The sequence below is a fragment of the Narcine bancroftii genome, chromosome 2 (genome assembly GCF_036971445.1).
Source record: "Narcine bancroftii isolate sNarBan1 chromosome 2, sNarBan1.hap1, whole genome shotgun sequence".
In the NCBI taxonomy this organism is placed as follows: Eukaryota; Metazoa; Chordata; class Chondrichthyes; order Torpediniformes; family Narcinidae; genus Narcine; species Narcine bancroftii.
This window is the reverse complement of record NC_091470.1, coordinates 159271968-159299747: the sequence shown is the minus strand read 5'-3', so window position 1 is coordinate 159299747 and position 27780 is coordinate 159271968. Positions and strand designations below refer to the sequence as shown.

Genomic DNA, 27780 nt, shown 5'->3' with positions numbered 1-27780 from the left:
TGATCCAGCTGCAGAGTTGGGCTCTCATTCATCAAGACGGGATCATGATGAAGGGTTCTGACATTGACAACTCTTTTGCTCCCACTGATTCGACTCGACCTGCTGAGTTCCTCCAACAACATTGCTTTTTTGCTCCAGATTCCAGCATCTGCAGTCTTTTGGGTGTCTAGAATTGGTCCTTACTGTGGCCCTGCCCTTTACAACATACTCCCTATCAATGAATTACAGTGTTGGCCCCTTTGCTGACAAGTATGTAAGAATATTTTTCTGAATAGGTCCTATTCAATCCACAGGCATGACCTTGCAATAACCCTTTTTTTTAATCTTCACCGCACCTTACCGTCACAAACCCCTATCCTTTCCCTGGCTTTGTAGCTGCTTGTAATCAGTCAAATATCTGACAATATGCAGTTGGCTCTGGGGATATTGGCTTGTAGCTGTACACTAGATGTAGGTCATTGTAACAGGATAGTCCCTTGGGCACATTAGCTTTGTTTTGCTGTTTTGCTTCATACCAGAGAACTAGAGGAATGAGGTTTTACAGATGTCCACCCCTCACCCCCCCCTCCCCCCCGCATTACAGCTTTACAGTAATGGGTTCTTACGGAAAATATTAAATAAGTAAACACAAAATGCCAAATAATCAGCGAATGTCTTTTTATTTGCATTTCTTGATGCATACACAGATAATGTATTTTTTCTCACACATTTGGTTCCTTTGGCTGTCTAACAGTTTTTATTCCAAGAGATTTCCATATTCTTTACCCTCCAAATGCCTGAAATGGGTCAAGCGAGTTTAACTACAAGTTTTTAACCAAACTTTTATTTGATGTGAATTGTATCATTAACCAGGTTACTATATTTAAAATGTGTTTTTAAAAATGTGTGTCTCCAATCAATCTGAAGACTGGGCAGTGATAAACAGGTGCAGTCACTCATGTCTCCAAAAACAGCTTGTAGCCACTTAAGAGATTTGACTTTTCAGTTTCCAAAGCAAATCTCTGAAGACCAGCATCTTTAGGCTCAAGAACATTTTATTCCAATATTTATCAGGTTCTTGAACCTTCCCCTTAAACACCAATCATGGACTGCTCCAACACCACAAAAGAACTGTCTGCACTTTGCAAAGTCACTTTCTTTCTTGCCCTTGGATAGCTATGAATATTTATTATCTATCTTTTTGTATTTATTGTCTCTTTTTAATCCAATTTATGTATAATTATTGTTGTCTTTTTTATGAAGTACCCATTCAGCTGCAGCAAGTAAGAATTTTGGTGCATAAGAACATTATACAGTATATGACAATAAACCATTATTTACAAAATGGCGTTCCACTGTGAACCATCAACTGCAGTACTCATCGTTACTGGAGAGAGAGAAACCTCCCACAGGAATGCATCTCCACTATTAACATGGAATTCAATGGGAAATGGGTTTTTGGGTTGTGGAAAATTGTAATATGCTTGGTTTTTTATGAACACAACACATGCGCGCCCACACAGCAATGCAAAGGGAGCACATGTAGTGGTATACTTCAATGCAGACTTTGGATTATTTTAATGAAGATTATCACAAGTAATGTGTGTTTCAAAGTGAATACTGGGTGAAGCAGAGTTACATGGGGAATCTTGTGTCTGTGTTCAGGCACTGTGGTTGTCTTGCCCTTGGATAGAAGTTGTAAGGAGGTTCTGTGTTCAAGATGGAATTGTCAGTTTTGTTAAATCTTTTGTATCTTTTGAAGTCTTTTTCTGGGAGTTACTTTCTATCCATCTGTATGCACAGGTCAACAGCATGGAAGCGGATTATGCAAAACTGAAGCGGAAATACAAGGAACTTAAAGTCCAAAGTCATGGGATGGGGAGAGACCAAAATATTCAAGAGGTGAGCAAGAATGTCCTTTGATAGTAAAAACCGTTTCACCTCACAAAGAAATGGATACTTCTTGGTATATTTGGAGCTGTTTTGTACCTTTGTTGACAGGAATAAGAATTTGCTTCTGAATTTAATGCAAATAATGATCTTGCACAAACGATGACCTTCCTTTTGATTGTCATCACAATACCCCAACCCAAACAGCCAGCCTTTTCCTGGCTCTGAACTTGTTTATATTCTGATAAATCTTTTACAGAATTCTGTTATGATAATAATAGCTAAATGGTATCTGTCGGTCCTCCCATTGTTCTTCAAAAGCCCCCAACATAATGAAGGAGGGAAAAGTGTTGCCATGAGGGACTGAAGTAGTGGAGGCACGCTAACATTTTTTAAAAAAACAGACTTCCTGGAGGAACTCGATAGGTCAGGCAGCATCCATGGAGGAAGATGTACAGTCAACATTTTGCATCCAAACCCTGCTTCGGGACTGAGAAATAAGCAAGAAAACAGGTAGTGCTAAAGAGAAGGGGAGGGGCGGGGTCATTGCGTGATGGGTGGACTCAGGTGGTAGATAGATGGAGCCAGGAAACTGGAGTTGGGAGTCAGTGAGGGGTGGAAGCAGACAAAGGGAAAAAATAAGTTGGTGCAGTTGGAGATGGGAATGGAAGGTCAAGGTGGAGAGATGCTGAGCTAGGTGGAACCATGCAAAGGAGGGATGGTTGCCTGATGGGGCAGAATTCCAGGGCACCTCCTCCAGCACCATCTATTGCATTCAGAACTCCTCTACATTGGTGTGTCCAAGTGCAGTTTAAGCAACCTTTTTGGTGAGTCCTTGTGCACCAGCTGGAGTTCCTGGTTGCCAGCCACTTTCATTCGTCTTCCTATTGCCATACCAATCTGTCTGTCCTTTGCATCCTTCATTGCCAGGATGAAGACAAACACAATTTTCAAGACTTATCTCATGGTATGAACATTGAATTCTCCAATTCAATTAACCAGCTCCCCCTCTGTCCCTTTCTTTTTCCTTCTCAGCCATCTATGTCCTCTTGTACAATTCCTCCTTTCCAACCTCCCAGCCCACTGTTATCCTACTCTTTTCCCTACCTTCTCCGCTTATCTATTGTCCGTACACCCTCCTATCATATTCTCTCCCCCACAGTTCCCAGCATGCTACCATCCCTCTCTTACATGGTTCCATCAATCTCCTTCCTTTAGCAGCTGTCTCTACTTTCACTTTCCCCTCTGCCTTAGCTCCATTTACTCCTATGTTTTCATTTGCCTACTTCGACCTCCACTCTCTCTACTCCACCCCCCCCCCCCCCCCCCCACCACCCTCCTGATTCCATCTGCCTGTCATCCTTGTCCTTGGTCTACCTATCATTAACCACTCTCTTTAATACTGCCTGCCTTCCCTCTCTTATCACAATTCCGAGAAAGGGTTTCAGCTCAAAACTTTGACTCTCCATTTCCCTCCATGTCTGCTGCCTGACCCACTGTGTTCTTCCAGCAGATTGTTTGCTTTATGTTCTGATTTCAGCATCCCTAATCATCTCCTGATCTAGAATTGGTTAGAAAGACTCAGCTAGGGATTGTGATTTAGATTTCTAGATATCCTCTTTGGATATTGGAAGAGGACATAATATTATTACATTTACTGCCTGCATTCTCACTCAAACATGGATGTTAACTACCATCCAGGACCACAGTCACTAATTTAGTGGCAGATCTTATTTGTAGCCAAGAGACATGAGACATTTTTGAAACCAGCATTGATTGAAAGGAATCAATGTTATGTTAGTTATTGGTCAGTGCAATTGGCGTAGCAGTTAGTGCAGGGGTGTCAAACTCAAATTCACCGAGGGCCAAAATTAAAAACTTGGACTAAGTCGAGGGCCGAACTAAATATTTATTGAAAATTTTCAACAACATCTGCATGTTTTCTCTTCTTTCAACTTATGTAATGTTAAATTTTTTCTTATTAAAATAAATGTTTAATAATAGTTTTGGATAAACTCTTTCCAGAAGCATTAACAAATGAGAAATAAAATATTCAATAAATAATATTTCTCTATAGAGGATTTGTCAAATGTTGCTAGTGTGCTGTCGAATAGTAAAATCTGAGGGCCATTGAGAATGTGGGAGAATAACATGATTCCTGAAACAATCAAATGGGTGACTGATTGTGGGCATGAACTCTAGCAGGGTTATTTGCCATGCCCTTTTTCCATTGGTACAGATATCCTTTGATTTACACACTTTTCAAGTTTTATGCCTAATGAGCTGTATCCAGGTGCAGGACCATTTTTAACCAGGAATATATTTATCACTGTGACATGAAACTATTGGAAGATCATTTTATCCTGAGATTAAAGTTCATAATACTTACTCAGGCCTGTGTGCGGGAGGGCGGGGTTTGCGGGCGATCGGGTTGGACAACGACAGTGCGGGGGCATCGGCTCTCGCTGCAGGGCGGCATCTCAGCAGATCAGCGGCCCCGTCACTGTGAGTCGCGGGTCAGCCTGCGGCAGGGAGGGGGAGTGGGCAACGGTCCTGGCGAGGTCAGGCCCGAGGCCTCCGGTTCCGGGTGCTGGGAAGTGGCCTTGGCTTCCCCTGACACCGGCCAGGCCCCAAAACCAGAGTCCACGGTGAGACCCTGCAACGTAAACAGAGGAGGTGGGGGCGATTAGCGGGCTGACGCCAATGCATTCTGGGATTTGTTGTATTACTGTGCATGCGCAATACTGGCGCGGCGGCCAGCGGGCCACCTCTAATACATTTTTGAAATGATCTTGCAGGCCAAATATAATTATAATTTGGCCCGCGGGCCAGAGTTTGACATGTGTGAGTTAGTGTGACGCCTTTACAGCACCAGCGATCATGTCCGGAGCAGGGTTTGAATCCCGCACTGTCTGTAAGGAGTTTATACGTTCACCCCATGTCTGCATGGGCTTCTTCCCACCCTTCAAACACATAGTGGGGGGGGTAAAATTGGGTGGCACGGACTTGTGGGCAGAAATGACCTGTTACCATGCTGGATGTCTAAATTTTTTTTTAATCCAGTCTCTGTATTCCCTCCAAAAGCATGATAAGAAGACTAATGAGTCATTGGAGAGTATGCAGCTAAGGCTCGAAGAAGAAATGAAAAAGCATAAGGATTTGGAATCTTCACTAGCAGTCGCCGAAGAGGTGAAAATACAAAAAGAGGAGGTAAGATCTAAATAGGTCATATGCATTAAATGATAGGCTATTGAGATGTGCAGAGCAACAAAGGAATTTAGGAGTTGTGGTAAATAGTACCCTCAAGGCTGATACTCAGGTAGATGGTGTGGTGAAGAAGGCATTTGCAATGTTGGCCTCCATAAATCGGAGTATTGAATTCAAGAGTAGGAAGGTTATGATGAAATTGTACAAGGCATTGGTGAGGCCAAATTTGGAGTACTGTGTACAGTTTTGGTCACCAAATTATAGGAAAGATATAAACAAAATAGAGAGAGTGCAGAGAAGGTTCATGAGAATGTTGACAGGATTTCAGGGTCTGAGTTAAAGGGAAAGGGTGTGCAGACTGGGGCTTTTTTCTCTGGAGCGTAGAAGATTGAGAGGAGACTTGATGGAGGTGTTTAAGATTTTAAAAGGGACAGACAGAGTAAATGTGGATAGGCTTTTTCAATTAAGAGTGGGGGAGATTCAAACTAGAGGGCATGGTTTAAGATTGAAGGGGGAAAATTATAAGGGGAACATGAGGGGAAATTTCTTTACGCAAAGGGTGGTGGGGATGTGGAATGAGCTTCCGACAGACGTGGTTGAGGCGGGATCATTGGTTACATTTAAGGAAAGAATAGATAGTTACATGGATAGGAGAGGACTGGAGGGGTATGGACCAGGCGCTGGTCATTGGGACTAGGAGGGTGGGGATTTGTTATGGCATGGACTAGTAGGGCTGAACTGGCCTGTTCTGTGCTGTAAGTGGTTATATGGTTAAGATTGTGGATATTGCTTCACTTGACCTTTGAGATGGGAGATTGATCTGCAGGATAGGACATCTGTTTGTTTTCTCTATAATGCTGTGAGCAGGTCACAAAGACTGTCTTAAATACTGCGACAGTATTCCTTTCAATTTAAATAAAGTGCCAGCTTATTTAAAAATGAAATGCAGCAATAAAAATTGATCAACTGTCTTTCCAATGCAGCAAACGCCACAGGATGTTTTGCTAATGTTGAAGGTATTTCATTAGTCCAAGTAGTTATTGTAGGCCTAACTTGAGATTAATTCAAATATCTTGTGAGCAGATACCAGAAGTACAAAATAAACATATCAGACCCCATCTGTTAAGGAAACATAAATCAGTTGATGGTCAAGCTATAATCCCTTCTTCACAACTGAAATCTATTGCAAATAAACAGGAAAAAAAGAGCTGGTTAAAGTATGCGGTCAATTTTCAAGACCACAGGTAAATCCATAGCTGAAATGTACCATGGAGAAGATGGCAAGATAATCGGAGGGCTGAGACATACTCAGATGTAAGAAGAAGCACAAAGATATGAATTTCAGAATTAAAAAACGCATAGGCATCCCAGTTTCAAGCTCATCTTTGTCAATCAAGGAAGTCAGTGGTTAAATCACCCGGCAGCAATCCAATGACCTAATGCTTTACCTATTTGCCTTTCCAATAGATGCAGGCTGACCTCCTAATGATTTCCAGCATTTACTATATATCATCAATATAAAGGACTGTGCTAATAATCCAAACACATCATGGTAACTTTGTAACTTAAATTCTTCTTACACTGACCAAACCCTTATTGACCATGACTGTCCAATTTAATTTTTTTTAACAAATTTAGACATTCAACACAGTAACGGTCCATTTCGTCCCACGAGTCTTCGTCCCCATTTTACACCCCTGGTACGTTTCGAACGGTGGGAGGAAACCAGAGCCCCCGGGGAAAACCCATGCAGACACGGGGAGAACGTACAAACTATTTACATACACTACAGGATTTGAACCCCAGTCCCGATCGCTGGTACTGTTAAGGTGTGGAGCTAACCACTACACCAACCGTACTGCCCAATGGCCAAGTCTTTGTGGCCCTGGTTTCCCAGACGTAGGTTCAGATGTCCAACCTCCTCCCCCCGACCTGCCCTGATCCTCTGTTACGCAACTCACCCCAGCCCCAACCTGTTGAATTCCCTCTTCACCTGGACTTAATCTTCTGAGTGCCAACTACCTCTCAAACACCTCAAGCTCTAATCACCTGATGGCCAATGTTATCCTCACTCACCCCTCCCAGTCCCAGGTTGGACCTTTGACCGTTAACTTTCTCTCCCTCCCCCAACTCCCTGAAATGAGCCTTGTTATAGATGGCAACTTTTCCTTGTATTTAGAAGGAAAATCCAAAATTGTTTTGCTGCATCAGTAAGTTCTTGACTAAATTGTGACCGACCTCACAACAGCCATATAGCATGCCTACAGAAGCATGATAAATTTCTAGACCATATTATTGATATAAAGTTTTCTGTTTTCCTTAGGAGTTACAAGGTGTCAGAGCTCAAGTACACCATCTGAGTTTGGAGCTCAAGAACTATCGTGCGGCAGCAGACCAGAACAAAATGTTAAATCAAGTCCTTGACAGGATGAAGGAGGAGAACTGCACCCTAGAGCAGAAGGTGAGGAGATTATGTGACCAGAGTGTAATGTCCATATTATCAGATCACAGTCACAATAACATTTTCATACGTATTGTTAACTTTCCAGGACTTTGCTTTTTTTTGGTATGTAAGAAACTGTAAAGTATTTTTATGTCATGACCTGCAGTGAATTTCATTCAAGATTTTTTGACTTATTCCAATGCAAGAGCTATACATCAGGTATCCTTATTTCCTGTCCCTTTCTTGCATCAAAGGAGCATCCTAGACAGAAAACCTATCTCACATACTGTATTTTGGAACAGGATTAAGCCTCTTGAAGGTATTCTGCTATTCAATTCAATTATGACTGATCTACATTTTAACTCCAAGATCATTGGTATGCACCAGGCAATCCAGGCTTTTGAGGGAGAGTGTTTCTTTGGCCTGTCTTCAATAAGCAAGGAACACCCTCTGCACCAATGAGAGTTATAATCCTGTTACACCCAAAGCCTTCAGTCTTGATCGCTATTGAACTGATCTTGGGGTCTTTCCTTCATGCATTGTGCTAGATGGGTAGGGCTAGGGTTCGAGTTATGTGGAGAGGAGCTTGTGGTTACATGATGCTATGTCGTGGATTGGAAAAAAGAGTAGGCAGTGGGAAATCGGAGGTTGGTGGGGCCTGTGTTTACTGGCCAGCAATGAGTGGAGTGGCTGGGCTTTGTTGTCCTGTGAACTGTGTATGAGTGGTGGGTGGGGATGGATGCATGGAGTGAGAGTGGGTGATCATTTTGTAAGGACCATTAACATATGTGGTCAGGGAACAGAGATTTGTACTGTGGGAAGGGGAGTGCGTGAAGTGGAAACTATAAAGGCAGCCTATCTGAATCAGGTTTCCCAGCACTTGGGTGACCTGCTCTTCAGACCCCTTTTTAATTGCAGCTAAAGAGTAAACAATGTTGTTAAAATCTAGAGGGGTGCAAGTCACCAGTGACAAATGTGCTTTAGATCAAAATAAGCTTGCCCAGTTACACAATTTGCCTGTGGCCAGGAGAAACTGTTGATAGGAGAACATCAAAATTAAATCCATGCCAGATCTGAAAACGGCCATTGGTGCCAGAGCAATTCTCAACAGGTTAAATTTTGGGGATGCTAGTTTGACCTTTAAATCGCATTCTTGTTTTAATCCAATCAATTTTCACATCTGCAGGATGGGAAAATGTTGTGCCATCATATTTCTGGACATTGGTCAATCCATCCTGCACTCATAACTTAACTATTAGCAATAATAAAGTTATATTCTTAGATACCGAGAGATACACAACAGAACAACAACCATTGACCACCCATTTACATTAATCCTTACATTTATCCCATTTTTTTTTTTTTGAAGTTTTATTTTTTTTAATACACGTTTAAGACAATTACAGACTTACTGTTTATGCACAGTTCTTTTCGAAACAGACTTTTCTGGCTTTTGTATTTGCAAAATCTTTGAAAATAATGTCAAAATCAATGGTTTCAGTAATGTCATTTTCTATAGATAGCATCGCCAAATTGTTTAGTCTCTCTTGTGAAATTGTTGACCATAAGTATGTTTTAATCAGTTTTAGTTTTGAAAAACTTCTTTCGCCCAATGCGACTGTTACAGGCATTGTTAAGTAAATCCTCAAATGCTGTAAATCGATTGTTTACTACCAGGTATTCAAACAGAGTTTGAGGCTTAACGACACTGAAGGGAAGAAAAGTTTTCAGAGCTTCAAGTTCTTCAGCCAACAGATAACCATCCACGTTTTTTTTTTTTTTTAATTTTTTATTTTTCACACCATAAATCACAATAGCCATGATATACACTTTTTCTTTTCCACACATTTACAGTGACTTTTTCTCCCTCCCCCCTCCCTCCTCCCAAGCCACCCCCCCACCCCCCCCCCCCCTCATCCATTTTAGGTATACAATCTAGGTTGCATTAATTCAGTTAGACAATGTTGTCATTCAACAAAAATACACCAGAAATTCTACTGAGTCCATTCTTTTCTTTTCTTCTCCTTCCATCAACTTAGGTAATGTTTGTTCCCGGTAGGTTTTCGCTTTTGTATTTAATGTAAGGCTCCCATACTTGTTCGAATATTTCAATATTATTTCTTAAACTATATGTTATTTTTTCTAATGGAATACATTTATTCATTTCTATATACTATTGTTGTATTTTCAAATTATCTTCCAATTTCCAGGTTGACATAATACATTTTTTTGCTACGGCTAGGGCTATCTTGACAAATCTTTTTTGTGCATCTTCCAACTCAATTCCAAATTCTTTATTTTTTATGTTACTTAGGAGAAAGATCTCTGGATTCTTTGGTATATTGTTTTCTGTTATTTTATTTAATATCTGATTGAGATCATCCCAAAATTTTTCTACTCTCTCACATGTCCAGATTGCATGAATTGTTGTTCCCCTTTCTTTTTTACATCGAAAACATCTATCAGATACTGTTGGGTCCCATTTATTTAACTTTTGCGGTGTAATGTATAGTCTGTGTAACCAATTATATTGTATCATACGCAGCCTCGTATTTATTGTATTTCTCATCGTTCCAGAGCATAACTTCTCCCATGTTTCCTTTTTTATCTTTATATTTAAATCTTGTTCCCATTTTTGTTTAGTTTTACCATTTGTTTCCTCATTCTCCTTTTCTTGCAGTTTAATATACATATTTGTTATAAATCTTTTGATTAACATTGTATCTGTAATCACATATTCAAGGTTACTTCCCTCTGGTAAACTCAAATTGCTTCCTAATTTATCTTTCAAGTAGGATCTCAGTTGTATGCCAGCGCTGTATCTCCAGTTATATTGTACTTATCTCTCATTTGTTCAAAGGATAAGAATCTACTTCCTGAAAAACAATTTTCTATTCTTTTAATCCCTTTTTTTTCCCATTTTCTAAAGGCAAGGTTGTCTATTGTAAAAGGGAGTAGCTTATTTTGCGTCAATATTAGTTTTGGTATTTGGTAATTTATTTTATTTCTTTCTACATGAATCTTCTTCCATATATTGAGGAGATGGTGTAATACTGGAGAAGTTCTATGTTGTACCAATTTTTCGTCCCATTTATATAATATGTGTTCAGGTATCTTTTCCCCTATTTTATCTAATTCTAGTCTCGTCCAGTCTGGTTTTTCCCTTGTTTGATAAAAATCTGATAGGTACCTTAATTGTGCGGCTCTATAATAATTTTTGAAGTTTGGCAATTGTAAGCCTCCTTGTTTATACCATTCTGTTAATTTATCTAGTGCTATCGTCGGTTTCCCCCCTCTCCATAAAAATCTCCTTATTATTTTCTTTAACTCTTTGAAGAATTTTTCTGTCAGTTGTATTGGCAATGCCTGAAATAAGTATAGTATCCTTGGAAAAATGTTCATTTTAATACAGTTTATCCTTCCTATCAGTGTTAGTGGTAGCTCTTTCCAATGCTCTAAATCGTCCTGTAATTTTTTTCATTAGTGGATTGTAATTGAGTTTATATAATTGGCCTAGATTTTTGTTTATTTGCACACCTAGGTATCTTATTGCCTGCGTTTGCCATCTGAATGGGGATTCCTCCTTAAATTTTGAGAAATCCGCGTTATTCATAGGCATTGCTTCACTTTTATTTACGTTTATCTTGTATCCCGACACTTCTCCATATTCCTTCAATTTCTTATATAGTTCTTTTATTGATAGTTCTGGTTCTGTTAAGTACACTATCACATCATCCGCAAACAGACTGATTTTATATTCCCTGTCTTTTATTTTTATTCCTTTTATATTGTTATCTATTCTTATCGATTCTGCTAGTGGTTCTATAGCTAGCGCAAACAATAATGGTGATAGTGGGCATCCCTGCCGCGTTGACCTGCTTAAGTTAAATTGCTTTGATACATGTCCATTTACTGTCACTTTCGCTAACGGTCCCTCATATAATGCTTTAATCCAATTAATATACTTCTCCGGTAAACTGAATTTTTGCAATACTTTGAACAAGTAATTCCATTCTACTCTGTCGAAGGCCTTCTCTGCGTCTAAAGCAACTGCTACTGCCGGCGCTTTATTTCCTTCTACTGCATGAATTAAGTTAATAAATTTACAAATATTGTCTGTTGTGCGTCTTTTTTTGATAAATCCAGTTTGGTCTAAATTTACCATTTTCGGTACCTGTTCTGCTAATCTGTTTGCTAATAGTTTAGCTATTATCTTATAATCTGTGTTTGGCAGAGATATTGGTCTATATGACGCTGGTGAGAGTGGATCTTTCCCTTGTTTTAGTATCACTGTAATTATTGCTGTTTTACATGAATCTGGTAAGTTTTGTGTCTCATCAATCTGGTTGATTACATCCAGGAGGGGCGGTATTATTAGGTCTTTATATGTTTTGTAGAATTCTATTGGGAGTCCATCCTCTCCTGGTGTCTTATTATTTGGTAAATTTTTTATTATCTCTTGTATTTCTACTGTTCCAAATGGTTCTGTTAATTTATTTTGTTCCTCTATTTGTAGTTTTGGTAGTTCAATTTTAGTCAAAAATTCATCTATTTTCCCTTCTTTCCCTTCGTTTTCGGTTCGGTATAATTGTTCATAGAATTCTCTGAAGTTTTCCTTAATTTCTTTTGGATTATATGTAATTTGTTTGTCTTTTTTCCTTGTTGCCAATACCATTTTCTTAGTTTGCTCTGTCTTAAGCTGCCATGCTAAGATTTTGTGTGTTTTTTCACCTAGTTCATAATATTTCTGTTTTGTCTTCATTATATTCTTCTCCACCTTATATGTTTGTAATGTTTCATATTTTATTTTTTTATCCGCCAATTCTCTTCTTTTGGTTGTATCTTCCTTTATTGCTAATTTTTTTTCTATGTTTATTATTTCCCTTTCCAACTGCTCTGTTTCCTGATTATAGTCCTTCTTCATCTTGGTTGCATAACTTATTATTTGCCCTCTAATGAATGCTTTCATTGCGTCCCATAGTATAAACTTATCTTCCACTGATTCCGTATTTACTTCAAAGTACATTTTTAATTGTTTTTCAATAAATTCTCTAAAATCTTGTCTTTTAAGTAGCATGGGGTTTAATCTCCATCTATACATTCTTGGAGGGATGTCCTCTAGCTCTATTGCCAATAACAGGGGTGAGTGGTCCGATAATAGTCTAGCTTTATATTCTGTTTTCCTAACTCTCCCTTGAATGTGGGCTGATAACAGGAATAGGTCTATCCTTGAGTATGTTTTATGTCTAGTCGAGTAGTATGAGTATTCCTTTTCTTTTGGGTTTTGTTTCCTCCATATGTCCACAAGTTTCATTTCTTGCATTGATTTAATTATAAATTTGGTTACTTTGTTCTTCCTGTTAATTTTTTTCCCCGTTTTATCCATATTTGGATCCAAATTCAGATTGAAATCCCCTCCTATTAGTATGTTCCCTTGCGTATTAGCTACCTTCAAAAAGATATCTTGCATAAACTTTTGATCTTCTTCGTTAGGTGAATATATATTAAGTAGATTCCAAAGCTCTGAATATATCTGACATTTTATCATAACATATCTCCCTGCTGGATCTATTATTTCCTCTTCTATTTTAAATGGCACATTTTTGCTAATTAATATAGCCACTCCTCTTGCTTTTGAATTATACGATGCTGCTGTTACATGTCCTACCCAATCTCTCTTTAATTTCTTGTGCTCCAATTCAGTTAAGTGTGTTTCTTGGACAAATGCTATATCTATTTTTTCCTTTTTCAGTAAATTTAGTAGTTTCTTCCTTTTAATTTGGTTATGTATTCCATTAATATTTAGAGTCATATAGTTCAGCGTAGCCATTTTATATTTTGTTTATCTTCTCTTTCCGTTTTTCCATCATTACCTTTCCTCCTTTTCCATTTCTGTTTTCTTATTTTCAACTCTTTACAAGACAACATTCCTACAACATCCAACATTTTCCTTATTCTCCTATTTCTATCTTCTTTATCCCCAATCTCCCCTGCATTTATCCCATTTTTTTAATGAGTTTTAAGTCAGAGACATTACACTGAAATTCTTACTTGCCTTAACTGGCACGGTCGGTGTAGCGGTTAGCACAACGCCTTTAAAGTACCAGCGATCAGGACTGGTCCTGGGTTCGAATCCTGTGCCGTCTATAAAGAGGTGATACGTTCTCCCTGTGCCTGCATGGGTTTTCTTTAGGGGCTCTGGTTTCCTCCCACTGTTCAAAACATACCGGGGGTGTGGGTAAATTGGGTGGGTAAAATGGCCTGTTACAGTGCTGTTTGTCTAAAATATTTTTAAATTAAATTTAAAAATTAAAAATATACATTTATTCTCCCGACATTCCTATTAACTTCCTCCATATTCTACCACACCTGAAATCTTTTTACAGTGGTCAATTAACCTATCAACAACACATTATAATTTTTTGCATTAATTGTACTCAACTCCTCAGAAATTAAAGAAATATAATTTAAGTTCTTCAGATTTATGTTTTAGATGTTTTAAAGAAGTAGGCTCTTTTTTACATTCGACTTGGTCATGTGATAAGGCTAATATTACTTGGAAAAATTAGATTGATTTGGTTTTGCAGAGGTGGCATATGGAATTGAGGTCATATATTCCTTTGGAAAAAATAATGTATAATTAACATGATGAACTTTTTTTCTAAAGTATGGAATTGTAGCCACAGCTACACTGCTACTGAAAGAACACACAACCAGACGGGTTGAGCTCAGTGAGCAGAACTGATTTATTGCAGGCTGCTGGGCTGGACTTACCAGAACCGCGCTGGGGGGCGCTGACATCACCCAGGCATCACGTGGTCCCCCAGTGCAGGCTTCTGAGCCCTGTGCTGAGAAGAAGGGGAAACCCCCAACGGTGCCATTTTGGCTGGCTACCCCGCTGCATGGATTACAAGTGTGGCTGGTTCGCCTGCCTAGTGGTGTGCTGCCACATAGTCCCCCCCCGCAGAACTGGCGCCAATGCCCTTTTTAGCTGGGCAGCTTTCGCTTCTTGGGCTGGGCCACAATCACTAGTTCGGTGGGGTCGAGGTGAGCTGACTTCAGCCTGTCCACAGTAAACAGCTCCCGCCTGCTCCCGATGTACAGCATGAACATAGACCCTGAACGCTGGACAACCCTGTACAGCCCCTCGTAGGGTCTCTGCAGATGTGCCGCAGGTGGGCCCCGCCAAATAAAAACGTACTCTGCGGAAACTCTGGATAGTCCGAGGGACCCGGCGAGCACTCGCTTGATAGTCTCGTATTTGTCTTCAGCGGGACGTGAGATGGCCATGTGCTGTGTATTGACGACGGTGGGAGTGCAAAGGAGTCCAAGTGGGCCCAGAGGTGAGGAAGCAGCTCATGCGGTGACCGCTGGGAGTTGTGAGGCGCATTGATAAACACACCAGGAAGTGCAGGCCTCTGGGGTCCAGGTGAGCGAATTGTGCTTGGCTGCAATGAGGGCGAATAGTGGCTGCATGATGCACGCAGCTCCCAGGATGAATCGGTTGTAGAAGTTGACCATACCCACGAACTCCTGCAGCCCCTTTAGATTGTGTGTACTTGGGAACTCCTTGATAGCGGCGACCTTCGTAGTGGTGGGTGTGGCTCCCTCGGCCGTGATGGTATGGCCCAGGAACTGCATGGACTCTTTCCCAAACTGGCACTTGGCTGGGTTAATGGTGAGGCCAAAGTTGGCCAGTCGGGAGAAGAGCGTTCGCAGGTGGGCCTTGTGTTGCACTCGGTCCCTGCTGGCAATGGAGTTGTCATTCAAGTAAATGAAGACAAAATCCAGGTCCCCCCACTGAGCCCATGAGGTGCTGGAAGGTCTGAGCAGCGTTCTTGAGCCGGAAAGCCATGCGAAGGAATTCGAACAAGCCAAAGTGGGGGGATGATAGCCATCTTGGGTGTGTCCTCCAGGTGCACTGGGATTTGGTGATACCCACACACCAGGTCAACCTTGGAGAAAACACTCGCACCATGCAGGTTGGCCGTAAAGTCCTGTATGTAAGGGATGGGGTAATGGTCAGGAACTTTGGCCTCATTGAGCTGTCGATAGTCTCCGCAGGGGCGCCAGCCACTGGAAGCTTTCGGGACCAGGTGGAGCGGTGAGCCCACGGGCTGTCAGACCACCGAATGATCCCCAGCTCCAACAGATACGAAAACTCCTCCTTCGCCACCTGGAGCTTGTCAGGTGGGAGCCAGCATGCTTTGGCGTGAACCGGTGGGCCCTGGGTGGGGATGTGGTGGAACACCCCCTGGCGCGGTGAGGCACCAGAGAACTGTGGCTTGAGGAGGGTCGGAAACTCATCCAGGATTCACTGGAACTTGTCTCTGGGTGTGCTGATCATGGCCATCTGCGGCTGCCTCCTGCACAGAGTGAATGGCCTGGAAAGTGCAGGTGTCCACCAGGTGCCTACCCTGAATGTCCATCAGAAGCCTGTAGGCGAGGAGGAAGTTGGCACCCAGGATGGTGGTCAGAAGGGACGAGACGGTGAACCTCCACAAGAACGTTCGTCGGCTGATCTGGTAGTGGACTGTCTTGTCTCCATACGTCTGGATCTCTGTTGCATTGGCCGCATGGAGGGGAGGTCCTCGAGGTCGGTTCCTGGACTTGATGGCCGGGATGACACTGATCTGGGCCCCAGTGTCGAGGAGGAACCGCCAGTCGCTGAGTGAGTTCCACATGTAGAGGAGGCGGTGTCCTTGGCCAGCCGCTGCAGCCAATTAACAGTGAGGCTGATTTCCCTGGAATGAGCAGGGCTGACGACACTTCCGAGCTTTGGCTCCCCAGCGCTGGTGGTAGAAGCAGAGGCCTGGAGCGGATGCCGTGCCCCTGGTTATGCTCTTGGTGGCCCCTGCAGGGGCCGGATGCTCTACCGCAGCACTAGGGGAGGGCTTGGCGTGATCATGCCTTTGCTTCGTGACCTGCTGGACTGCCGAGCCCTCCGGGAATTGCTGGAGCTATAGCTCTTGGGCCCTCTGAGTGACCTTCCTCGGGATGGTAAAGCTCTCTTGGGCCAGTAACAGCTAGATATCCTCAGGCAGATGGTCGAGGAAAATGGGCTTGAAGAGTGGGCAGTTGGTGTGATCACCAATGGCATGAGCATCTTGTCCATCAGCTCCATCGGGATCTGTCCCCCAGTATGTCGAGGTGAAGCATCCGAGCGGCATGCTAGCGCCTGGATAGTCCAAGGGACCCGGTGAGCACTCGCTTGATGGCCTCGTATTTGTCTTCAGCGGGTGGGTGCTGAACTAGTTGCAGCATGCGTTTGGCGGTGGCCTGGTCCAGGACGTCAACCATATGGTAGAATTTGGTCGTGCCGGATGAAATCTGGCAGATGTGAAACTGAGCCTCCGAGTGGGCAAACCAGGTCTTCAGCTCCTGAACCCAGAATTCAGGCAGCTTGACGGCTATAGCACTGATCCCAGGTTCGCTCATGATGGGTTCAAAGATGTTTGAACCAGTCGGGGTCACCAGTTGTAGCGGCAGCTACACTACTACTGAAAGAACACACAACCAGACGGGTTGAGCTCAGTGAGCTGATTTATTACAGGCTGCTGGGCTGGACATACTCCGAGCCTGGTACTTCCTGGCTGAGAACCGCACTGGGGGTCGCTGACGTCACCCAGACATCACGTGGTCCCCCAGCGCGGGCTTCTGAGCCCTGTGCTGAGAAGAAGGGGAAACCCCCGACGGTGCCATTTTGGCCACTGCCCTGCCAGGTGGATTAGAAGCGTGGCCAGTTCACCTGCCTAGTGGTGTGCCGCCACAGAGCCCCTATTTTGACTAAATGAGTTTAAAATTTTGAATTGCCTGAAGCTCATCATGGTTGTGTTGCTTTGATCCATGGTGGTTTACTATATTTTTGATGTTAAATCTCCATTTTCTTTCTCTTTTTGGTCTTTGGGGGTGGGATGTGGGTGGGTGTGGGGGTTGGGTCTACATTGTACATTAAAAAAAATTTTTTTTAAGTATTCAAAAAAAAATGTAACCTATCAACAGACAAATCCTTGGAATGGGGAGGAAACCAGAGCACATAGAGGAAACCCATGTGGTCTCATGGAGAATGTGCAAACTCTATAGTTGAGGTTAGAATTGAATCCAGAGTCTATTAGTGTAAGATAACCATTCTGCTAGCTGTAGAACTATGCCACTCTGAGATAGAATGCAAAATTACTCAAGGGTCTAATTAGAATTATACTTAACTGTAACGCAGCTTCCATTTCAATAGGTTGTATAACCTAAGCTTGAATCCCCTTGAATAACTAAAATAAGATTAACAAAGGATAATCTTAAATAGAGGAGAATGATCTAAAATATTTCCCCCTTCTGAGGAGGTATAACCTTCATATTGGTGAGGCCATTCAGGTATGGTGCCAGGAAGCAATTATTTGCACTGTCCATTGAAAGTATGGAACCATTCACCCCACAAAAGCTAGTTCAATAAAGAATTGACAGACTTTTGTTAGGGACGGGTATTGATGATTCTGAAACTAAAGTGAGTAAAAGGAGTAAAGGAACAGATGAGCCATAATCCAATTGAATGGAAGAATTGGGGGCAGGGGAGAATAAATGGAATAATTCTGTTCCTGTATATCAGTCCTGCCCGCAAATAGCAGGGTGTCCTTAAATAGATATTTAATTCGGAGGTTCATAAAACCACAGCACAGAATCAAGCTCTTTGGTCCATCTTGTCCATGCTGACCAAGGTGCCTTCCTGATCTAGTCCTCTTTGCTTGCAATATGGTGGAAAGTGGTACAATAAAAACATTTTAAAAATTCTTAGATAGGCACATGGATGTAGGAAAAATTCTGCCTCACCTTATTTAGAACATATAGGTTCCTCACTGGTGCCAATATAGGGTTACAATTACTACTGGCTAGCCAGTAGACCTCTGCAAAGATTTTAACACTGTGGTATTATCGTGTCTCCATGTGTTTTACTGTATTCACTGACAATGGGATGCTTTTTTTGTGTTTCTTTTTCTTTGTTCTTTCTCTGTTTAAAAGGACATATAGAGGGGAGAGAGTGGAGGGAGGGGTTCTCTTAATGTTTTGTATTTGATATGATTATTGATCGTTAAAAATATTTAAAATGATAAATAAAATATTACCAAAAAAAAGAAAAATTCTGCCTTGCCCGCAGGAAAGAAGAATCTTAGGGTTGTATGTGATGTCATGCATGTACTCTGACAATAAATCTGAAATCTGAATGTCATGGACTGTGAGATTGGGAACGATTAGATTAATGATGGAATTACTTTATGTAGGTCGGCACAACATCATGGGCCAAAGGGCTGTAATTTTCTGTACTGTTCTATGTATCAAGTTGCTCGATTTAGTTTGTGTTGGTTCTAAGAATAATTGCATGGTATTGTGTGGTCCAGTTTGAATCAGCTGTCTGAAAGAAGCTCTTACTGAGATTTTTGCAAGCTCTTGTGTATTCGAGGTCAGAGCAAATTTATTACCCTGTCTCCAAACAGGACAAGGAGAAATAAACCGCATGATACCGTCACATCAATGCAGTAAGAGCCTAAGTTCTGAGATCACATCTATTTCTTGAACAGTTCAAAGTTCTTGTTTTCAGTGCATTCTCTGGAAATCAATTCCATATGTTTGGCATTCTGACATTCCTGGACATTGAGAGTTTGTGCAGAGTGGAGCTGCAGTGGACAATGAGGTTTGCTGTGGGGCATATTAAAGCAGCATTGCTCTAAATTGCATTAGTTTAAATATGTTGTACTGTACTAAACATTAGAATCAAACTCATATTTCTTGTGCTAATAAGGAAATTAGATGATCGATGATCCTGCAAGCAGGTTTCATCATTGTAAATATTGCTGATATTTTATTATGCACTGAACTGCTGTGATTCAAAAGATTAGCCATATATTTTTCACTTTGTGTTATTATTATAAATTCAATTTCAGAAAAAACTAATTTGACTTTATTTATTAGTTCAACAAGGTGGTGGAAGATTACAAAGACATCTGCAAAAAGCAGAATGAGGCATCAAACAGTGATTGGAAAGAAGTAGCAGAAGGATATCTGTCCCAGATAGCTGAATTGAAGAGCAGCAAACTCAAACTCCAAGAAGCATTAAACAGGTTAGAGAGAAAAAGTTATAATATTAGTGGGAAAACTGGGATAGTTGGACCAAAATAATAAGACTGACTACAAACTTTACCTCACTAAGCAAATGCTTTGGGCATTTCATTAATTGGTGTAATTAAGGATGTAGCCAAAATAAGCTGTTATTGTGTCATTTAGAATCATTACTAAATTAAACTGTACTACTTCTCTTGAGAGCCCCAAAATCCTTTAGCATAGGTTCTGTGGATATTTATGTTCTTTTAATTGACTTGTTGAATGTAAAACAATGAAGAATAATTCTGCATAGAGTTTTGGGCTAGGTAGTTGCATCTTCATCTCTGTCACTGCTCGTATCTGATGCTAGGAGAGCCATCCTATGTACGTACTGTACAAACATCATCATGGGTTCTAATATATTACATCTATTACTATCTCCAGGATTATTCCTTCCCTGAATTTTCGCACCAATCCCTGTTGCTATTTCAAATTTTCAATACCTGCAGTGTTTTGCAGTTTAAATAGGTTCAATTTTTGGTAGAAATCACTGCATTTGGTCTCATTGCCTTTTGACCAAACAGGGTAAAATTCAGTCAGCCTTCCTGCACTTGATTATTATCTCTGCTGGAAAGAAAAAAGGGGAAAAATTGAAGGAACTTTTAAAAATTGATATTAAACATTCAGTGGAACATTCTAGGACAAAAATGCCAAAATCAGATGAACATTATACAATATGATGCAACTTTGAAATATAAACAGAATTTGCCTCAAGTACTCACCAGATCAAGTAGCATCTATGGAGGGAGAAACAGTTTGCAAATCACTTGGTGACCTTTCATCAGAAATGAAAAATATTACAAATGTAATGGAATTCAATCAAGTGCAAAGCCAGCAGAAGGTTGGAGGGGTAATTGTGGAGAGAACAATAGAAAGCAAAAGATTTTTAAAAATGCAATAAACTGACATATGTGTGGATGTTCAGTGGCTATGAATAGTAACAGCAGAATTGTTACCAGCACATGCTGTTCCAAAAAAGAGCTGCAGTAATTATAATCTGATGTTGTACAATTTAATTGTGTGGTTCAATAGATAAAAGGTATGCAAACAGAAGATGAAATGTTATCCCCTCAGCCTCCTTTGAGTAATGTTTGAACATTGCTGGAAGCTATTACAAGTGCTAACCTTGTCTCCCTCATGTTTAATTTCTCAGCAATATGATGACAGATGCTTCGGAGAAGAAAGTAGAGTGCCTGCAGCAGCAACTCGACGCAGTACTGAAGGAAAATCAGCAGCTGAATCAGGAGAACCTTGTCGTACGGCAGCAATTCTGCACCAACCAGCAGGGTAGCCAGATTCTGAATCAGGAGTATGCTACCATTCGGCAACAGTTCCTCTGCTACCAGCAGGAAAACAAGATCCTAACACAGGAAAATTGTAAGGTACAGCAACAGCTGGCAAGCTGCCAACAGGAGAACCAGTGCCTGACCCAAGAAGTGTGTAACATACAGCAACAGCTGAATGACTTGATACACTCGAAAGAAAAAGTGGAAGACAGTATTAATCAGGTAGACTGTGAATGTCCTGTTTGTCATCATTTAAATTTAGACATCCAGCACGGTAATGGGCCCTTTCGGCTTCTGCCAAATTACACCCAATGGACCTTACAACTCTGTTCGTTTTTTTTGAATCGTGGGAAGAAACCAGAGCACCTTGATAATGTGGAGGTGTGAAATAAGGGGAGCGAAGGGCTGTGGGGTTAGGGGGAGTGAGGAGGGAAGGGGAAAATTCATGCAGACATGGGGAGAACAAACTCCTTACAGACAGTGCTGGATTTGTCACTGGTGCTGTAGCAGTTAACTGTGCCTGATCTTAAAGATCTCCCACAAATTTAGGGAACCATGTTCTGTAAGGAGTCAAGCTTCCCCTCCAAGGCAAAAGATGGAAGGGATGGGCAAGGTGCAAATATTTTTTTTAAAAAGCATAAGGTCTTGAAGCTTATTTCAGAACATAATGTTAAATGGAAGAGCCACAATTCCAAGCTGAGTCAGTTTTCTGGATTCATAACTGCCTTTTCTGAGGGAAAAAATGTTCAATGATTGTTCAAGAGATTTAAAAAAATCCTACAAATCTATCTGCCATCTTGTCACACTCCGGGCCAATTATCAACTTCATCTTTAAGAAGCATAAATTCCCTTGTCAATGAAGCAGTGTTCTGACTTTTTTTTTGAATTTCAGTCCCTTTACTGAGCACCATTGGAATTGGAATTCAGTTTCACAAGAATTTTGATACTGGCCATTGTAAAAGACCATTGTTTTTCAATAAAAACACAAAATGCTGGAGAAGCTCAGCAGGTCAAACCGTGTCCTTCATTTATTAAGCAAAGGCAAATATAACAGGCTTGAGCCCTTCATCAAAGTATGAGAAAATGCTGGCAAGCATCCGAACAAAAGAGTAGGTTGGGGGGGGAAGGGGAGGTGGCAAAGGCAGGATATGATAGGTGGAGGAAGGAGGAGGGGACAGCAGCAATGAAGGGATGGGGGTATGGTCGGGCTGGGTGAGTGAAAGGACGGGAAAGTGGGGGGGAGGGGAAAGAAAAGGCAACCAGGTTTAAAGGAAAATAGTGAAGTCAGTGTTCATGCCATGTGGCTGGAGAGTGCCCAGACAGAAAATGATGTGTTGCTCCTCCAATCTACAGGTGATCAGGGTGGACAGGCATGTAAGCACGGGAGTGTGACCCAGTTTTGTTTCACCTTTGCATTCTCCAGATTAGCTTCTCAATATTGCAAAATTCGACAAAACAATTAATGCCACCTAAACAGTCATTTAGTTTGTTTCCAAGGGAACATGCAGACACATTCAACCTTGACCATTCACTCAGCTTATCCAAGGAGAAGATGGCCCTTTCATTTTTATCTCATGTTTATCTTCTCTTCAACCCTCCTTACCTCTGCACAGAGTTATTAAGTTCAGAATCAGAGCTTAATCAGTTATCAGAATCAGAATATTTTGTCGTGAACATGATGAGTTGTGACAGCATTACAGTGCAAATATTGCTATAAATTACATTTAAAAATAAATAAATTAGTGCAAAAAGAAAAGAACATGAGGTTCATTGTCCATTCAGAAATCTGATGGCAAAGGAGAAGAAGCTGTTTTTGTGCCATTTCAGGCTCCTTCTTGATGGTAGCAGTGAGAAGAGGCCATGGCCTGTGTCGTGAGGGTCCTTGAACATATAAGCTGTTTCTTAAGACACCGCCTCTTGTAAATGTCCTCAATGGAGTGAAGACCGATTCCCATGATGGTGCTGGCCAAGTTCACAACTCTCTGTAGTTTTTTTTTTCTCGTCCTGTGCATGGGCACCTCACAATTAAACAGTGATGTAACCAGTCAGAATGCTCTCCGCAGAACACCTGTAGACATTTGGTGACATACCAAATCTCCTCAAACTCTTCACGGTGTAGCCGCTAGCGAGGCTTTGTGACTACGTCGACATGGAGGCCCCAGCACAGAACTTCAGAGATGTTGACACCAGGATGTCAAAGTTATTAACTGCTGACCCTTTGATGAGGACTGGTTTGTGTTCTTCTGATTTCCCCCTCCTGAGTCCACAATCAGCTCTTTAGTTTCGCTAGTTGTTCACTGCAAGGTTTTTAATAATTTTCCTCTTTGTGTGATTATATAATATAGTAGTTTCCCATTGATGGGAAGAATCACCCGGGGTAATGGAAACATATTTTATAATTTAGTGGAAGTGACAATAATGTGCCAACTAATCTGAAAAAGAGGGACTGGAGAATCTAGACAAAAGCTCATTCTTTTGTAATGACGCTTGTGTGTTTCTGGGGCTCATTGCCTGACTTACACTTTAGGTGCAGCTCCAGGCCCTGAAGATGGAAATGAGCCACATGCAGTCTTCCCTAGAATTTGAACAGAAGAATTCTTGCCAACAGAAACAAACCCTGGAATTACAGCTGGAGGAAGCAAATAATAGGGTCAAGGTAACTGCAGTTTAAGAAATGTCCTCAAAATTATTGCTGTTAATTCTTTGATAGTTTTTAAATCGAACAGCATTAATTTGGCAGGAACACTTGAACTACACTTTGATATCTCAGAGACACAGCACTGCTCCGTAGGATCCTGTGGCCCGGTCTTGATGCCAGTGACTCCATGTAGGCTTGAAATGGCCTGTTAAAGGAGCTGACATTTTTTTAAATCATGCAACCATGGAGGTTTATACCCAGGATGGCAGCACCTATGCAGGACAGCGTATTATGAGAAGTTGCCATCTTGGGCATAAACTTCCGTGGTTGCAGGATTTAAAAAAAAGAAAAATGTCAGCACCTTTATCAGGCCATTTAAAGCCTAGATGGAGTCATTGGCATCAAGACCGGGCCACAGGATCCTACGGAGCAGTGCTGTGTCTCTGTTCCCCGCTCTCCTGGGTCAGCACCAACAGTAGCAGTGCTGTTACAGCGTCTAGTCAACTTCTTTGGGTGATTTAGCCAAAGTCGCTTGCACTGATTCCACCAGGCAAGTGGAGAGTATTCCTTCATGCATTTGACCCATGGTAAGGTTTTAAAGTAACAAGAGGAATGGCCCTTTGTTAACCTCTGACCTGCTCTTGTGCTTATGTGGTTGGTCCAGTTGAGCTTCGGGTGAAGATTGTTGATGTGGAGGGCTTGGCAAAATTAATGTGATTGAATATCAAAGGTAGATGGTTCAATTCTCTCTGTAGTCATTGCTGGGTACTTCTGTGGCACAAATGATTCTATGCTGTACATTTGCACATTTGATTTCTTAGTTTCCCACGCAATGAATTTCCAGCTATAATTCTGTTAAATTTCTGTTCAGCCAGTCATTGGTGAACAGTTACAGAACGTAATTCTCTACTCTACATGTTGGCATTGATATTGTTTAGCCTGGAGATGTAGACAGAGGAGGAAATAGGCATTAATGTTATCCATGTTCTCCTTAAGATTGAAGCTTTTCTTTTAAAATGACAGTCGCAAGAAGCTTTGCTGGCTCAGCATGCAGAAGAAGCACGTAAACTGCGACAGGATTTGCAGAGGGCACACAATCTATGTAGCAGCGCTGAGAAAGAGCTAAAGTACAAGAGGGAACAACTAATAGATCTGCAAAAGCAAAATTCTCTTCTTGATCAGGAAAATACCAGGGTGAGCACTGCATTAAATAATAATGTATCAATTTTCACCTAATTCTAATCCAAATAACCTCAAATTTTAGTTCTGTTCACTAATCCACTGTGAGGTGCAGGAACTGAATTTGTAGCACGTGTGAGTTTGCTGGTTGACTCTAGTATGCATCTAGAAACTCGTGCTCTTACAAGCACCTTAATTGGACGAAGCACAACTGGTAAACGCACATCTTGATAGAAGCCCTGCAAGAGGTGTGTTATACAATCAAAAGATTTTCCTTCTGACCACATAAAAGAAATCTGGTGAATCTGGTCCAGGTCACTGTCAAACAAGTCCAGCAATAAGAAGTCAACTTACCAGCATCTGTAGTTTAGTTCAATGGCCGAGTATCCATTTTAGGGTATACCAAGGATGAGTGAATATGAGTTACTAGGGCAGAAATGATTCAAGGGGTTGAGTCAGAAATGTTCAAAGCCATAATAAGATTTGATTGAAAGTTCCCCTACAGAAAAATGTAATAGTGAAAAAAAAATAGAAGAAATATATAGCTTATGGATCATTAGGATATGGACTAATTTGTCATGTAAATATTTAATAGATTGAATTGCAACAATTAAGAGTTGAACAGAAATAAAGGGTATGGAGTAACTTTTTAAACAAAAACTAGACAGATTTGGTAATGATTTAACAGTGGCACGATTGCATAGGGCCAAATGATGTGCATAAATACCTATATTTCTTTATACATAGCTCAACTTGGATTTTAAAACGGTGCAATGCAGATTGTCAGAAATGGATAAGCACACCATAATGTTGAAATCAGAATGTGAAATTAAACAACAGAGACTAAAAGAACTGGAAATGGATTCGAGCAAGACTCCCCGCCTTTTAAAGCAGATAAAGTGCATGCAAGAAGATCTTGCAACAGAAAGGAACAGAAATATTAGTGCAGAGAAAAAGGTGAGAGGTGATTCTGACTTTACAATTGAGGGTTTTCTTTTGGTTTGTTTTATTTTAAATTTGATCCTTATACAGAAATATGTCATAAGAAGCTGCTCCTATGAGCTACCTCTTTGAGGTACATTAAAAGTCGTATCACTTTAAAACTGAACCGATAGTTTGGCACTTTTCATTGTATTACAGTACTGCCACTGTGATCCTGCAAAAAAGGTTAGGAGAAAAATTAAAAAGGTAACAGTGCATCAGAATAAATGTGACTGGACATTTTGTGTGAATCATTGCCTTTCTATATAAAGTAGCTCCTGTGTCGTTGATTCCTCTGTAATAACTGTCCCATCACTGATGTTAGATTCATCAGGTTGTAGTTCCCTGGCTTGTCCATGCAACCCTTCTTAAATAAAGGCGAATTAGCCACCTTCCAGGCTTTCAGCACCTCACCCATGTCTACAAACATCTCTGCCAGGGCCCCAGCAACTTCATCCCTTGTTTCCCACAAGGTCCTGGAAAGTCAGGCCCTGTAGATTTATTCACAGTTACTCACTTCCAAGATATCCAGCACTCTTTCATCAATGTGTATCGGGTTATCGCTGTTCTCTGAACTCACTAGTTTAAAAATGTATAATGATACTGAGATGTCTCTTTTTTTAAGAAAGGAAAATCACAGCCAAAATTCTAGAAATGTTATAAGTTAACCCTGACATTTAATTATGAACATCATTAATCATTTCATTAAATGGTAGAAACATAAGCAAAATGGACTGATAGAAAAGAATTTGATCTGAAGCTAAAATCTGCTTGATTTGAAGAGGGGGATTATCTTTTTGCTTTGTAGTGATTATTCTCAAAGGAAATTTCAGTTTAACCATATAACCATTTACGGAGCAGAAACAGGCCAGGTTACAGATAATAAATGTTGGCATTGCTTCTCAATGAATCCTCCTATTAGACTTCCAGATGGATTTTGCAAAGAGTGTTTTTCTTTCACCATGGGGTGGGGAAAGCCGTCCACAAAGTCCTGGTAAACTCCAGGATGCAAGCTTCCTCTTCCAGATTGGTTAGAATGTGTCCTTCCAGAGGAGATGTGCCAATTGAACAGAGAAACCAACAAGGACGCAGAGCAATCATTCCAATCAAAGCAGATGGAAAAATGGGAAGAGAAAAACAGGGGATCTAAATTGCATTTAACTCCATGTACAAGACTCGCGTGGGATACTAGTTTTGAGATTTTTTTGATGCATGCACAGACTGGTTGATGTGGAAAGCATTTTTCAAACAGATGAGATGTTTGGATAAAGAAAAACCTAACAAAATTTCAGTTGCAATCTATTTTTTTTTTCATTCAAATGTCTTGATAAAACGGGATCCAGGCCCAAAATTGAATTAATGTCAAGCTGCAACCTAATCTATCCCATCCTTAAAAAAATATATAAACTTATTACAATGTTAGGATTATTGGATTCAGGAACTGCATTGTTCATATGTTAATTTGGTCATTCCACCCCGCCCCCAACCCCAGGTCCACTTCAAATCTGCTTGTCTGAACTATTCCTTTGATCTTTTTGAATAACATGTTGTTTGAGGTATCGTATTTTGAATCCGTTAATAATGTTTTCTCCTTCTCTTCCCTTTCTTCTACAAACTACTCCACCTATAATGCACCTGAAGTCTGCAGAGCTACAGCAGCAGCTGAGCTGCATTCAGCATCAACTACGACTCTCAGAAGCTCGAAATAAGGAGAGGGTGACATTGGAAGCAGAATTAAAGGAAAGCAGGGAAACAGCAGCCAAGCTCAAGAACCAGCTCCAAGAGGAAACCCTTCAGAGGTAAGGTCTGAAGAAACAAAGGCCATGATACTGTAATCTAGATTCTTTGAACAAATGAAGCAGAGAAGTTCATTTGACATATCTTTTGTCAAATTCTAAATTATTAACTGAATCATATTATCCTAAATCAATGTCCTTGGCAATTTTTGTAAACTGCTTCATTTGCACCATCAAACAGTTGAATGGTATTGCACAACACAACCACTCAGTGGACCGCATGGTTTGCGTAGC

The 27780-nt window shown here is 40.9% G+C and overlaps 1 protein-coding gene across 6 annotated transcripts in view; it reads left to right on the top strand.

The window, feature by feature from the left end:
* The window catches only part of LOC138754530 (coiled-coil domain-containing protein 30-like), a 112094-nt gene that overhangs the window by 65491 nt on the left and 18823 nt on the right, over positions 1-27780 (top strand). For 5 of the 6 annotated variants that reach the window (XM_069918918.1, XM_069918919.1, XM_069918917.1 and 2 more), the window contains 9 exons: positions 1783-1881; positions 4954-5079; positions 7400-7537; positions 19478-19626; positions 20820-21174; positions 23480-23608; positions 24614-24784; positions 25517-25726; positions 27392-27549. In XM_069918918.1, coding sequence (XP_069775019.1) covers positions 1783-1881; positions 4954-5079; positions 7400-7537; positions 19478-19626; positions 20820-21174; positions 23480-23608; positions 24614-24784; positions 25517-25726; positions 27392-27549 — 1535 coding nt within the window. The remainder of the gene's footprint in view (positions 1-1782; positions 1882-4953; positions 5080-7399; positions 7538-19477; positions 19627-20819; positions 21175-23479; positions 23609-24613; positions 24785-25516; positions 25727-27391; positions 27550-27780) is intronic. The other variant, XM_069918920.1, reaches the window with a different exon arrangement.